Source organism: Pelecanus crispus, chromosome 10, assembly GCF_030463565.1.
Source record: "Pelecanus crispus isolate bPelCri1 chromosome 10, bPelCri1.pri, whole genome shotgun sequence".
NCBI lineage: Eukaryota > Metazoa > Chordata > Aves > Pelecaniformes > Pelecanidae > Pelecanus > Pelecanus crispus.
The window spans coordinates 29,130,968-29,143,242 of NC_134652.1; the positions used below are offsets into that span (position 1 = coordinate 29,130,968).

General features: G+C 37.6%; 1 protein-coding gene across 1 annotated transcript in view; it reads left to right on the forward strand.

Moving 5' to 3' along the window:
* Positions 1-6,165, forward strand: part of RET (ret proto-oncogene) — a 40,114-nt gene extending 33,949 nt beyond the window's left edge. The window contains exons 17-19 of the mRNA XM_075717926.1: positions 2,200-2,299; positions 3,956-4,103; positions 6,008-6,165. Coding sequence (XP_075574041.1) covers positions 2,200-2,299; positions 3,956-4,103; positions 6,008-6,165 — 406 coding nt within the window. The remainder of the gene's footprint in view (positions 1-2,199; positions 2,300-3,955; positions 4,104-6,007) is intronic.
* Positions 6,166-12,275: the final 6,110 nt, after the last annotated feature.

Consider the following 12,275-nt stretch of genomic DNA (forward strand, 5'->3'; position numbering starts at 1 on the left):
AGTTCCCTCAGCTGCTCCTCATAACACTTGTGCTCCAGACCCTTCACCAGCTTCCTTGCCCTTTTCTGGATACGCTCCAGCACCTCAATGTCTTTCTTGTAGTGAGGGGCCCAAAACTGAACACAGTATTCGAGGTGCGGCCTCACCAGTGCCGAGTACAGGGGGACAATCACCTCCCTGCTCCTGCTGGCCACACTATTCCTGATACAAGCCAGGGTGCTGTTGGCCTTCTTGGCCACCTGGGCACACTGCTGGCTCATGTTCAGCTGGCTGTTGACCAACACCCCCAGGTCCTTTTCTGCCAGGCAGCTTTCCAGCCACTCTTCCCCAAGCCTGTAGCATTGCATGGGGTTGTTGTGACCCAAGTGCAGGACCCGGCACTTGGCCTTGTTGAGTCTCATACAACTGGCCTTGGCCCATCAATCCAGCCTGTCCAGTTCCCTCTGTAGAACCTTCCTTCCCTCAAGCAGATCAACACTTCCACCCAACTTGGTGTCATATGCAAACTTACTGAGGGTGCACTCAATCCCCTCATCCAGATCATTGATAAAGACATTAAATAGAACTGGCCCCACTACTGAACTCTGGGGAACGCCACTTGTGACTGGCCGCCAACTAGATTTAACTCCATTCACCACAACTCTCTGGGCTCGGCCACCCAGCCAGTTCTTTACCCTGTGAAGAGTATGCCCATCCAAGCCATAAGCAGCCAGTTTCTCCAGGAGAATGCTGTGGGAAACAGTGTCAAACACTTATACTAAGTCCAGGTAGACAACATCCATAGCCTTTCCCTCATCCAGTAGGCAGGTCACCTTGTCACAGGAGATCAGGTTGGTCAAGCAGGACCTGCCTTTCATAAACCCATGCTGACTGGGCCTGATCACCTGGTTGTCCTGTATGTGCCACATGATGGCACTCAGGATGATCTGTTCCATGAGATGAGGCATGATTCAGCCTGCAAATCTGGTCATGGTCAGGTTTTTTTAGAAAGTCACCAGGCTATAATCTCTGACATCTCTTTTGACTGATTTTTTCAATATGAAGGATGCTTTGGCCACATCTGGGCTGAGAAAATACAGTATAGATAATACAATTCTAATTTTTTTAATATTGTATACAGAGAAAAAACATCAAGGGTTTCTGAATTTAGGGCAGGGTAGAAGTTTAAAAGTGTCACTGGCAAATAACCTCTAGCAAATACTTAACATGTCCAAGTTTCTTTTTTTATTCAAGCCACATCATGGTTTTCTGACTGGTTTAAATTTTTTCTGCTTTACTTGGACATTTTTCTGACAGCCTTTGAGAGCCTGCTTTAAGGACCATTTTTCTTAAATTGTATTCTCCACTTTATCCAGTCAAGTAAGAGAAAGATCATGGATGAGGGCAAAAAAATGCAATGCTTTTCAATAGCTTGCTATAGTTCTTGCAGCCAACTATTTCCACCATTAGAGCACTTCTGTGACTAGATCACTTAGTCCTGAGAGCTAGAAAAATAACAGGAATGGCACAGGTTGGAAAGTTACACGTCCAGAACTTTGCTCATGTCTGTCTCATAGTCACTCAACTATAAAACTTCAATTCTTCTCCCTTTTATTTCTATGCTGTATGCTATAGAAGGCAGTTAAAGACAGAATAAGAATAGATATAATCAAAATAACAATAACAGAAGTAATCAGAAGAATGTTAGTTTGTGCAAATAGTCTTAGGTTGGGCTTCGCTTTGAAGAAAAGTTTACAGAAACTTTTCAGAATTTAAACAAATGAAGAACAAAGTTCTACTTTCTGATATAGCAGCAGAGTTTTCCAGGTTGAGAGATGCACATCAGTGATGATATACAAATTTCTTCAGTGTCATATGCAAACAAAATCCATTAGAAATCTGGCATGCTGCCTACACATGAGGTGGTCCTTTGAGAAAGTGAAAATAATGAAAGAAACCTACAACTACAGTCCTTTAAGGACAGCCAAGTGCACCATCATTTAAACTCATAAAGACTCATGAAAATAAAAGCCCGTTCTTGTGAATGTCAGTTGTTGATTCAAGGGAATGTTTAACAGAGCACTCGACAAGAAGATTGATGTACTTGTGGATGGCCTTCATGCCACAGTTAAACTTCAGTACTATAAAGTTTTTTTGAGCAGAGGCATGACCCACTTCTAACAATTTTTTTTTTTTTTTCCACCTTGCGGCGGGTCACAGGTACAACCTGATGTTGCGCTGTTGGAAGCAAGAACCCGATAAAAGACCAACATTTGCTGAGATCAGCAAGGAACTAGAGAAAATGATGGTGAAGAGTAGGGTAAGTGTGAGAATGCATGAGTGTTTGAAAGTTTTTGTGATCATCTGAATTTGAATACGCAGAAATAATGATTTTTTTTTTTAATAAAAAAAAGAACAGTAATTTACTTCTCAGCAAATTTTGAAGCATTTAAATATCTAGTTTCTTCCAAATGCATCCAACTTTTTGAAAACAGTACTACTTCATATGGTGGCTTTGGTGACTTCAACTGTAAATGCAGATGCATTACCCTTCATCTGTCTAGCTTCCTTAAACAAAAGAAAAATTAAAAATTACTGTGAAAAGTTACTCCTAAATTGCACTCTTGAATAAATAACGTTAGGAAGCCTAGAACTAGAAGAATGCAGTATTCCTGCAGTCTGATCTAGTTATATGATGAGAGCAACAGAGGTACAAAAGCTGTATGATTCCACTGTTCTCAGTTACTTTAAAACTATTATAATCCTGTGTAGACTTTATTTGAATGAAGGGATGCTGAGGTCTAAAAATAAGTCCAAGCTGCACGTATTTACAAAATGCATACATGTCTACTTGCACATTAACACATAATTAAAAAAAAAAATCTACTAGTTATGGGAAGGGGGAGCAGTTACAAATGAAAACCAGAGGAAATACAGCGACCATTATCAGATTTGAGAATGTAATGGCATTTACATTGGGTGCAGAAAGGACTAATAAAAAAATGGGAACAATTTTGTTCAGAATGTGAATGTAAAAATAAATTCTAAATTAAAAATGGCAAAGTGAAAGTTCTAGGCTGTACATTAAATCACTCTGACTTGTCAACCACTAAGTTACAGCTGCTGAGAATCAGTATGCAAATGATCTGCGTGTCCAGTGACAGACTTGTAATACAGAGGCTGGCAAGTTTTCTGAAATTTTCATCATAATTAAAACCAAAGCCAATCCAAAATAGAGCTTGACAAATTAGTCTTTTTTTCTTCTTGCCTTTCTGCATGAAAAATTCTGAAGATTTTTCAATTTATAAATTTGGGTAACTTTACTTTTTTAAAGTTTAATTTCCATAAATTTCCAAAGAAAAGGCCACTTTGAAAGGAAAAAATATATTTTAGATTAGTTGAAAATGTTTCACATTTGTTTTTTGCATCGAAGCAATTCAGCAGCATAGATGAAAACCTATGAATTCTTATGGTTGACCTAAATATTTAGTTTCGGAACAGCAGCAGCAAAAGCTTTTTTTGGCAATGTTTACACAGCTAATTTTATACATGATTATGTAATAGCTTTTGTAAAATTATGACATCTGAGTACCTTCTTCTTTAAGCCTGTGTATGTATCTATATATATATTTCAGGCATATGTATACATCAGGCATAACAGAAACTGCATGTCAAACAAACCAGTTAGCACAGCCCTTTAACTTCTTGGTTATTTTACTCATGTGCAGAATTAAGTAAGGGAAGTATTAATATGGCTCTAGCCTGCCTAGTGTTCTGGCAAATCAAATACTTCCAAGGATGCTATGGTTGCAGAAAGGGTAAACCTACTCAGGTGCTAGAGGTACTACCAACAGCCAAAGGCAGTGAGGTCTGTAGTTACTTGTTTTAAAGAAACCAGATGCAGGTTTAGCCTTTGTACGCAACCAGCAACACTGCCACATACGTTAACCCATCTTTTTCTCTGTTCACTTCTTAGGACTACTTAGATCTTGCGGCTTCCACACCTTCCGATTCCTTACTTTATGATGATGGGCTCTCAGAAGAGGAGACACCACTCGTGGACTGTAATAATGCTCCCCTCCCTCGAACCCTCCCTTCCACATGGATTGAAAACAAACTCTATGGTAGAATTTCACATGCATTTACTAGATTCTAGCAACACAAAAAAAAATGATTTTTCTTCTGCACTGTTCTCAGACTCTGTAACCCCATTACAGTGTTTCTTGTCTGAATGAAGCCAATCAAAATTTGCTTGGAAGCTTCTTTTGGGTTTTTTTGTTTGTTTGTTTTTTCTTTTGGTAAATGTCAAAGTTTGCATCAGGATCATCCTTTAGTCATTTTGCAGCTGTGTTTAAAATAAACGTTTTTAAAAGGATGTGAAAATAAGTAAAATGACTAGATATCATGCAGTAAAATCAAAAAAAAGATCAGGGAAGTATTCTCAGGGGAAATATAAAATGCTAATGAGTATCTAATTCAACTATCTTGTTGGGGGGGCTAGGAACATTTAAAGTATGTTAGATTCTGCACCTCTAATTTAAGCAATAGACTTCTTTTTTTTAAATACTGTTTTTTTGCCACAGTTCAATGATAGGACCCGTTTGCAACATTTTTCATTTATCAAGATTAATTTCTAAATTTCAGCTGCTGTTAATGCATTCTGGATCCATAAGCTGAAATGTCTGTTTAATGTATCATAGAATGAAACCAGAGTATTATATACAGAAGATAGAAATACTGTATATAAGTATTATATACAGATTAAATCAACTTGTGAAGTCCTTTGAAAATTGAATTAACAATGGGCATTTTGAAAATACACTCAGCTGTTTTCACGTCCTTTGATTTACTATAAAAATGTCAGCACTAAACCTTGATTGAATGATGTAGCAAGTGTTTTTAAAAAGAACATATGCTTTCATATTGTGATGGTGAGATGGACAGTAAAAATGGTTCTTGCCAAAACTCCTACATTTTGTCTCCTGATTAAATATTCTACATGGTTTTAGATATTTACTAACATCACAGATATTTTTTTCATTCTTCAAGCAGTATGACTTTTGAAAAGTTGGATCTTTTAGCTTAAAAGTTGCCATTAATACATGGCTTTGGGTCTATTTTTGATCTATAGCCTAGCTATAATTTTCTTTAATAGGTTCCCCCAACTCACGTTCACTTTGGGGCACTTAGTGGCCAGATTGTTAAAAGAATGCAGTAACAGAAAAAGTTGCCACCGAGGCTGATGACAGATGCTGAATGCTTAAGCAACAAAATCAGATTTCTGTTTTTGAAAATCTTGACCCTGGTATGGTTCTCTGCTTGTACAGCTGGATCAACATGGTGCTAAGCACTCTGCTTCCGTTTTGCTGATCACTTGTGCCTAAACTGAGAAGCAATTACTGGACTCAACGCAAATAATTACATGCCTGAAATACATGTTTAAGTGCTGAATCAAGACAAGAGTGCTCAGGACTTTGTTGGACTTTACTCAGTTGTGCTCCTGGGATTTCCTAAAATTAAGCAGGGGATCCCTGGTGAGGGTGTGAGAGTGTCCCCAAAACCTCACCGAAGCCAAAGGAAAGGCGCCCATTTAAGTAAATGGAAATACTCTCAGTCATTGGAATGGACTTTGGATCCTGTCCCAAACAGGTTTATTAATTCTTGGGAGCACTTCCTGTACAGCAAGAACTTCCTCTTGCAAAGCAATATATTGCCACATGATTGTTAAAAAAGAAAATTATGGAAAGTTGGAGGCTCATCAGAAGAGAAATTATTAGCTTTTTATCATGCACGTGTGCGTGCGTGCACACAATTTTTTATCAAGTAAGCACTTTATTTTTTCAGGGTTTTTGCCTACATCTGAATTTGTGCTTCAGGGCTTTCGAAACATCATTGATACGAATTGATTTGGGACAAAATCCAGTGGACTGACTTAAAATATTGAAGGGAGTTTTGCCAAGGGCCTTACTGTCTGCACATGAACTTATGGTTCTTCAGTGCAGAAAAAATTATCTGTTTTCATTTTTAGGCATGTCATACCCGAACTGGCCTGAGGAGAGCCCCGTTCCACTCACAAGATTCGATGGCACTAACTCTGTGTTTTCAAGATATGCAAATGATAGTGTATATGCTAACTGGATGGTTTCACACTCAGCGGCAAAATTTATGGACAAGTTTGATAGCTAAAATTTTCTTTGTGAAAGGTAATGGACTCCTGAGGGGGACAAAGATGCAAAGAATGGAAAGTCCATTGGCTCGTTCTTTGTACAATCAACAACAAACTTTTAAATTGGCAGACCCTTTTACTGGTAGTTTCTAAAGTGTGTTCATGCTGAAGACTATAATTGGTGATTTCCCCTTTCAGAAAACATATCAAGCTGGATAAGAGTTGTAGTTCCAGTACTTCTTTCTAGATTGCCATTTTGCATATGGTTCCATTTGGCAACTTCCTACTGCAAATGGCCCCACACTTCATTTTCACTGTTTTTTAGACTAACCATCCTGTGTTACAGCTTTCTTGGATGGGAAAATGTACTTGAACTGCTACTTTTATAGTGGCTGTTAGCATATGACCACTTGATCTAAGCAGGAAGCACAAACAATATATGGAAGGGAGGGGGGAAACATGCTCCCAAATTACTGAGCTTGCTATCAACTAAGAAGTGTTACGATGATGTTGGCACTAATGAAGCCTGTATCTTGGTTTGGAAGCAAACATTAAGTAACTCAATAGAGGACTTGAGATTCAACATTTGAAGTCTTGTAAAATGTATTGTCTTGTTTTAATGAGAAGAGAGTTTGTTTTATTAGTCTTAACTTCTCTTACCTTTAGCACAATGGAGAAATTTGATAGAAGATAAGCTGTATAGACTGATGGCAATCAAGAGTGTTCATCTGACACAATTTACTTTCCATCATCTACATCTTACTAACGTTAAAATGTACAACCTTGGACAATCATAATTCCTCTTATGAGTTCCAAACAGACTGTACAGGATTTTTAGATTGAATTCCAGGAAAGAGATTTTGTTTGCAGTCATGTTCAGTGAGTTGGAGTCCTCCTCTCAGCTCCAAATTGGATACACTGCCATGCACAGGACACTGCCATGACATAGTTCCAAATAAACCTATTACCTTGAAAGTCACGAGTTAACAACACTTGCACAGCAAAATTCGTCTAAAACTCTACTGTTAATGAAACTATACAAGGAAAATGTCATCAGAATTTGTTAAGGTGAAATATAAAAATGTGTTTACAACACTGACTTGATATTTGGGAGAACTATCTAACTGTGGGTCATGTGTTCTATGTGGAAAAGTAAATGATCAGCACTACTTTTGTCTTTATTTGTAATCTAATATGGTTAAAGATAACTTTTTTGTTTGCTACAAATGTTGGGACGTAAATCCCGAGTGACTCGTTGTTAGCGTTGTGGCAGTTATTCTAAATAATCCAATTCTACCAAAGCTTGCTCCTGTCACTTACAATCCAATTTAGCTGTTTTCAGATGTTGTTTTGTGTACCAACTTTATGTTTCCATTAAAGTCTGTGATTTCAGAAACAAGAGAGTCAGACTGCCAAAACCCAAACACAGATTTTTATTCTATAAAAAGTGGGATATGAAGTGCTGTGTTGGAGTTTAAACACCTTCACTGTTGGATATCATACTCGATCCTGTCCGGGTTTTGGACAAGCATGAAGCAGAGTGACTTTTTCTTTGTACAAACATTTGCCGTGTTGTGTAATGTTTATGTACAGTATACAGATATAGCTATGTATACAGAAGGGGTTCAGTTGTGATATAATGGTGAGCTTCACTGGCATGACACAACTGTCAGAATGCACACTTTTAAAATAAATGGCACTGAAAATTAAGCCCATTATATGGGCTTTTTTTTCTACTGAGAGATCTATGAAACAAGGAGAAAAAAATGGCACTTGTGGTAACTTTTTGCTTTGTCCAGTCCTTTTCCTATATTTTATGTCTGTAAATGGGAATTCTTTATTTGCCATGAGCAATCAAGACATCAGGATTTTTGGGGTTTTTTTTATTCTTCCTTAAATTAAGAATTTCTTTTTATCAGCTATCTTCAGCAACAGTATTCAACTGGGAGATGTGAACAGCCCAGTTTCTAACCTGAAAAGCCCTGCGACAACATTGCTGTACAGTAGGTGAGTGGGATAGTAAGTGATGCTGAAATAACCAGTGGATGCAGAAAAGTATTGTGTATTTTAGACTTCCAGCGTGAGTCAGTCTTGTTCCAACCATTAATTCCTGTGAAGAATTTCACTAACAGTTATTGTCACCTATGTTACTGGATACAGACTCTGCATATTAAACATACACAGTTCATAATTATAGTCGCCATACACAATTACCTCCATTAAGTGCAGTTTAATGAATAATTCTGAACAAGTGTTTCCTGATCCAACTAATTTTGACTCCCTTCCTGCTCATGAATGTTGGTAAGAAATAGATTATTACTTTCAAGTATTCATAATATGAAAGCTGCTTCTACTTCTGTGTATGCTATTTTTGTAAGTATTTCCCTTGAAATGTTTCCTACTTGTTCTGTATTGCCATTAGTCAAAATGGTGACAATCTTTTTTTCAGTTCCCCATTAGAGAGTAAATGTACTTCCCATGTGGGGAAAAAGTGATACTGCAGACGATTATTTCTATCGGTGCCAGAAATACTTGCGCACTTGGCTGCCCTGAGGAAAGTGAATTCGAAGGGAACAAATGACTCGCCTAAAATGTACAAGTTGGAGGGAATAACTTTAAAAATTTCTGCCAGCCTTTTCTAAATATCTGCAGAGATGACATGGTTTACCTGGTCTGTGGTTTGAGTTGTGACAGATGGGGGAGAAGGTCAATCTTGTATATCTTTCTAGTCATTGCAGCAGCACAAGGAAGTTATTGTAATACTTGTTTCTACAAACTTTTCCAGAGATATGATACTCGGAAAATCTACTGTGAGGTTGCAGATTTTAATCTGCAGACATTAACCTGTTTTATATAACAGAAATTAAAAAAAATCTTGTCCCATGAATATGAGGTCCACAATATTTAAATCATGTGGTTTTATCTACAATTTGTCATGCTAAATGTACATGAATCTCTATGGTACACTCAACTGGACCTGTTTTAAGTAATTCTCAAACATACAGTAAAAGCAAGTTTCTGTTCCTTGATGTTTTATAATCAATCTTATATGAATAATACAAGCCTCAAACTATATCTAAAAAGGCCATTTCTACTGTAACTTTTGAAAGTTCAAAAAAACCTATTTATAATTTTTAAATGCTTTGTTTCAAAACCCAGCCCACCTACAAGCTGTGTGTCTCTCACTGCAGCTCCAATGGTTAAATTTGTAACAGAATACTAGAGATGACATTCAGCAGCACCAGCTCCTAGGTAGCACCAGGCAACGCTCCCCATAAACAAGGTGCAGATTGTCCACAGTGAGATGAATGGTTTGACATTTTCAGCCTAAGCTATCTTTCTGAAAAAGTAACCCTATGATTGCCTAAAAATGTAAACTCTTAATAGGAAAACCTAAGCTGTTCAGGTCCACTGCATCTAACTTCATATAATTTAAGTAGCCCCTCTGAAGTTAGTGGGATCATTCACGAATAAATTATTCATAAACATTTGCTGGTCTAAAATCAAATATCCCAATAGTCTGCTAGCAAAAGTAGAAAAGATATTATCAAAATATGGACAAAGTAGCAATAGCCCAGGGTCTACCCATCCCTAGCACAACATTGTAACTTGTCTGTCTAGAGGCAGTATTTAGAAGCAGGTACTAGACACTAGCAGATAAACACAAATATATCGCTAATGTATATCTAGAAGCGACAGTAAGTGAATTATTTTTCAGTATTTATCAAGTTCTTAGGTTAAGTACGAGTTGTTCATGTAAGCTGCGTTTCATATTTGTTTCTGATTTCTAATTCTTTGGGACAGCAACCTGTGTCTCCCAGTTATGATAGAGATATATACACTCCTAATGTATTTTGAGAAGATGAATAGTTCCTCTCTTTTCATGGTGTGTTTTTTTGGTTTTACCTGCTTTTATACAGGGTTGCATGCTATCTCAACACAACAAATTTCTTGCTAAAAACATATTTCTTTGAGCTGTTATGAAAGTTCATTTTGCTGATAATGTTCTGAAATTAAGTAAAAAGCTTTTGTCTACCCGAGTACAGACAAGTATACCTCCCCTTAAGCTCATCTGAAATAATTAGCTCCTTACTTTGGGCTAATAAAGTACATTTCATAATAATCCAGCTTCATCTCATCTGGAAGCTGTTTCATATGTATTACAGGCCAATTCAAAATGGTATGAACAATTTAAGAGCGCTGCAGTTGTACTTTACGTGTCAAGAAATAACTTTCCAAGTTTCTCTATTAGAAAAGAGAATGAAAGAAAAGTGTGTTCATCTCTAAGGTAGTTAAAAAAATTAGTAAGTTTTGAAATCAATGACAATGTAATCATTGTTGTCATTAGGTATCAGACCGAGAGTTTGATTCTATCCTTGCTGATATAAGCAAATGTGTATTAACATATAAGATAACTGGTTTAAGTGCATTTTTACCTTGCCACGAGAAAGAGCTGATTAAATGGAAAGCTAAGCACAGAAGTTTGTAGAGGTTCAAATTATTACACTGATAGCAAGTAATGTGCATATTTTGAATAAATAGTGATGTTTACAGTAGGTGTTTCTCTTTGGTTTTTTTTTTTTTTATTGGCACCTAAATATAAAAATGGATTGGGTTTTCACAAAGCACTCGGCTTTGACCTAGGTTACCTGTCTGATAAACCTTTGCTGATTTTAATAGAAAGTATAGCCAATGGGCAAGTCTTGAGCCAAAATATCAATATAAAAAGATGCTTATTTTATCACAATATTGATGTAGTGGAAAGAACCACTAGCTGCATCATCAGAATTACTGAATATGTCTGTGTAGACACTGTTTTAAAATGTGAGTAGGGTACAAAGGTAAAAGCAGTCACTGTTCCCGCCCACTGTGTAGTTAAGGGGCAGGTCCAATCAGCCTGGTACCTGCAGAAGTCCCCATAGGAAGTTAGGTTAGCCCAGCATTTTGTGTAAATTTCCCCTTGTATTTACAAGGTGATGTACAAATAGAGTATAAAGGTAGAGGCTTGGAGGGGGGGAAAAAAAAAAGCTGATTTATCAGCTTCATTTTCTCACCCTCTCTGCAAGAGATTGTTACTAACATAACATATTATGATTATTTCTTAACTTCAGAAACGTGTTGGCATGTCCCAAAAGAGAGATAGAGGTTTCCTCCTGGAAAGCATGTCCATTGTAGTGGGACTAGGTTCTTTTTTATGTATTTAATAATCTCCTCTAAGTGGAGGACAGAAGAGAATGTAAGCCAACACATCTAGGGCCTTAGTTTTAGAATTATGTTTGCAAAATAATTTATTATTGAACACTGCAGGGACATATGATTTTAATCTTTCACAACACTGGTGCCAAAAGTAGTTGCGGAGTTACTACATACCACACTAGCACTACATCTGTTGGACAAGGAGTCAACAGATGACTGCGCAGAGCAGATATGTGTGGTCTCTTTCTTCTCCGCTACCACCCCACTATTCCCTTCCTCCTGATTTGATCTGATCTGGGTAGGAACACAGATTTGCCCACAGGAGACTTTTCCATATGCTGAAGTCTGCAGGGACAGAAGGATTTGAGATGGTGAGGAGATGGGGAACCCTTCTTCTATTCATATTCTGCAGGATGGGTTCCCTACCTTCTCACTCTTGAAGCTAGTGAACAGACAAACTACTGACCGGACAGAACTGGCGGAAGACAAATGTCCTGTCTCCCAGGCACAGGCCATGCAGAAGGTATCATGTGTGGGCTTGCAGGGAGGCTTGCTGGGAAGCACAGGTCTTAATCTCACACTCAGGTTCATAAACCCTGCAATGTAACAGAAGCAATCTGAAGTGAAAGAACAGAGGTTCGCTTTAAAAGTATAGTCCTGACCTGATCTGAGAAGTTAATGTACACGTACCCCTTGACATTAAGAGAAGGTTGGTACCTAAGAAACTTAGCGTGGTTTGTGATTGTATACACCCAGAGCTGCAAGATTGTTACGAAAAGAGAAAGTTACCCTTATATCCGTGGGGTTGTAGCTTCTTGGCACTTCTAACACTGGGTTCTTGCTGTTAACCAATCTGTTCACACAATTCTCTCTAAACATGCAATTATCAAGCCAAAAACATTTGGATTTTCAGTTTCAGCAAATTCCCAGCAAC